We start from the raw sequence: 1013 nt of genomic DNA, 5'->3' as shown, positions 1-1013 counted from the left end.
GGATACGCGGATGAGACACAGGCTCCGCGCCATCGAGGACATCTCCGCCACAGAAAGGCCAGGCCGAGGATACGCGGATGAGACACAGGCTCCGCTACGTCTGCGCCCAGCCTGCTGGTGGACCAGGCTGCCAGGCGGCTCTTACGCCATCTCACTGGGCAGCCACGGGGTGCCGGTGCTAGGGGGCCTCTCTGCTGACTTCCCTGTGCAGCGGGCTCTGGGACCGGGGCCGTCACTGTGTCTCCACTGGCACTGGGCACCTAGGTGTCTGACTTACGGGGAACAGTGACAATGCTCCAAACGCATCACTGTGAACAAAAAAGGTCAGAGTGGCAGGTGGGGGTCAGGCAGCTGGGGGTCCTCACACAAAATCAGTAGAGCCTCCAATGAGGTGTGTGGAACACGCCGCTTGTGCAAGATATAAAAGGGTAAGAAATGTTACGGAAATTGACAAAGCACAGAGAGACACCACGTACCAGTCTGCAATGCACCACCTTGTCCGGATGAAGCCTTTTCTTGACCATTTGCACTGAAAAATAAACACATCACACAAATGAGCCAGAGTAAGCAGGCAAGAGCAACACGTGGGTCCCACACACCTAAGTGACACAGGAGACGCTTTCCAACCGAAAAACAGCAGTGTTCTTTCAGCACTGATGGTGCCGCGCTACAGAGAACTGAGCTGTGCACCCGTCCTCAAGTGGGGCTTTGCACAGAGACGCCTGCAGGGGCTGGTGATGCTCAGCCTGGGGTGGGCGGGGGGAAGATACGAAGAAACGTGCCAGCCTGCTGCTTGTGAGCCCCGTGCCCCGGTGTGAGAGCAGCTGCAGGGAAACCACTGTCACCATAGATGCTGGCTGAGCAGGGAGCTCGAGGCACATAGGGCCGCCCTCGGCTGGACCACAGGGAAGACGTGAGTAGCTGCACCCAGCCAGGCATCCTGGACAGTGGGTAAGCTGCCCACCCTAAGACTGTGTGTGGCCTCTCACTGATCCCCACCACCCACCGATGCC

The 1013-nt window shown here is 58.6% G+C and overlaps 1 protein-coding gene across 1 annotated transcript in view; it reads right to left on the bottom strand.

Moving 5' to 3' along the window:
- INPP5A (inositol polyphosphate-5-phosphatase, 40kDa) overlaps positions 1–1013 on the bottom strand; it is a 128354-nt gene that overhangs the window by 66398 nt on the left and 60943 nt on the right. The window contains exon 5 of the mRNA XM_011941971.1: positions 477–529. Coding sequence (XP_011797361.1) covers positions 477–529 — 53 coding nt within the window. The remainder of the gene's footprint in view (positions 1–476; positions 530–1013) is intronic.

The sequence above is a fragment of the Colobus angolensis genome, unplaced genomic scaffold (assembly GCF_000951035.1).
Source record: "Colobus angolensis palliatus isolate OR3802 unplaced genomic scaffold, Cang.pa_1.0 Scaffold204, whole genome shotgun sequence".
Lineage (NCBI taxonomy): Eukaryota > Metazoa > Chordata > Mammalia > Primates > Cercopithecidae > Colobus > Colobus angolensis.
The sequence above is the reverse complement of the archived record's forward strand: the minus strand, read 5'-3'. Positions and strand labels throughout refer to the sequence as shown.